The 1,903-nt window shown below is 42.2% G+C and overlaps 1 protein-coding gene across 1 annotated transcript; it reads left to right on the plus strand.

The window, feature by feature from the left end:
• The first annotated feature begins 428 nt into the window (after nucleotides 1-428).
• On the plus strand, nucleotides 429-1,358 carry LOC122429857 (putative olfactory receptor 2W6). Its single transcript, XM_043450520.1, has one exon. It carries the CDS (start codon nucleotides 429-431, stop codon nucleotides 1,356-1,358), a length of 930 nt encoding a protein of 309 aa, XP_043306455.1.
• Nucleotides 1,359-1,903: the final 545 nt, after the last annotated feature.

The following is a 1,903-nucleotide window of genomic DNA, read 5'->3' on the forward strand; positions in this document are numbered from 1 at the left end:
TACCTGATAACCTTGTTATAAGAACTGTTGAAGGAAACTGAATGCTTTGGCCTAAAGAAAAATTAGGTGTGGTAACTTGTTTAAAATATTTTAATGATGGTCATATTAAGAGATATTAAGATAAGATGTATGTTCAATAAGATTAAAATACTTTGTCTTATGAATAAGGGGAAATTTTCTACTTGATAAAAAGCTGTTGATTCTTGTTCTGAATTGTCCAACAATGAAATAATCTGACTATGTGTTTGAACAAATGGTAAACAAATTATGTGGCTGGGCAGAAGCTATTCAAATATTGAATGGGTTGAGAGACTTGATGTCTTACATGTTCCTTAAAAATTCTGATTTTCAAAGGTTTTCAGAAAATAAAAATTAAGTATTCTTTATTTCACTCTTACCAGTTATACAGATGATATGAAAAGAAGGCAATGGAAAAATCCAATGACAGCTCAGAGTACGGTTTTATCTTAGTGGGCTTCTCTGATCGTCCCAAGCTGGAGATGGTGCTCTTCATAGTAAATTTTACTCTGTATTCAGTGGCTGTCTTGGGAAATTCAGCCATAATCCTTGTGTGTATATTAGACTCTCGACTTCATACACCAATGTACTTCTTTCTGGCAAATCTTTCCTTTTTAGATCTCTGCTTCAGTACCAGCTGTATCCCCCAGATGCTGGTTAACCTCTGGGGCCCTGATAAGACCATCAGCTATGCGGGCTGTGTTGTCCAGCTTTTCTCTTTCCTTTCTGTTGGAGGAGTCGAGTGCATCCTTCTGGCAGTCATGGCATATGACCGCTACGCTGCAGTCTGCAAGCCCTTGCATTATACGGTCATTATGCACCCCCAGCTGTGCTTACGACTGGTGGCTGTGGCCTGGGGAAGTGGACTGGTCAATGCCATCGTCATGTCCCCACTGACAATGACTCTTTCCAGATGTGGTCAGCGACGAGTTAACCATTTCCTCTGTGAAATGCCGGCACTGATCAAGATGGCTTGTGTGGACGCTCGCGCAGTGGAAATGCTGGCCTTCACCTTTGCCATTCTCATTGTCCTACTGCCCCTCACTCTTATTCTTGTCTCCTACGGCTACATCGCAGCAGCTGTGCTGAGGATCAAGTCAGCTGCTGGGCGCCGGAAGGCCTTCAATACCTGTAGCTCCCACCTCACTGTGGTCTCCTTGTTCTATGGGAGCATCATCTATATGTATATGCAGCCAGGAAACAGCTCTTCCCAAGACCAAGGCAAGTTTCTCACCCTCTTCTACAACCTGGTGACTCCCATGTTGAATCCACTCATCTACACCTTAAGGAATAAGGAGGTGAAAGGGGCGCTGAAAAAGGTTTTGGGGAGGCAACAATGAAATACAGAGGTATGCTCAGTTATAATGTCCTCAGTTCAGTTCAGTACAGTTCTATATAATGTCCTAGGAAATTCTTTTTTCAAACATTACTGTTAATTTTGTGCTTAAAATACATTTAGCCAATGTATCAAACATTCTTGGGTTTGTATTTTAAATGTGGATAAATACACTGAAGTGTGTCCAGAGTCAAGGTGAATCAATCCAAAACCTTAGGTACACACAATATGGATGTATATTTACCGTGTGCGCCACCAGGGAAGCCCACTATATATCCTAAGTGGTAAAACTGAGTAGATAGTTTCAAGCCTCTTAATAAAAACTTTGTAGCTATTTTCTTCCTGATTTTTTAAATGGCAAAACTATTCCCTGGAGGCTCAGATGGTAAAGATTCTGCCTGCAATGTGGGAGACCCGGTTGGATCCCTGGGTTGGGAAGATCCCCTAGAGTAGGAAATGGCTACCTGCTCCAGTATTCTTGCCTGGGAAATCCCATGGACAGAGGAACCTGGCGGACTACAGTCCTGGAGGTCGCAAAGAGTCAGACAC

Source organism: Cervus canadensis, chromosome 28 (assembly GCF_019320065.1).
Source record: "Cervus canadensis isolate Bull #8, Minnesota chromosome 28, ASM1932006v1, whole genome shotgun sequence".
NCBI lineage: Eukaryota > Metazoa > Chordata > Mammalia > Artiodactyla > Cervidae > Cervus > Cervus canadensis.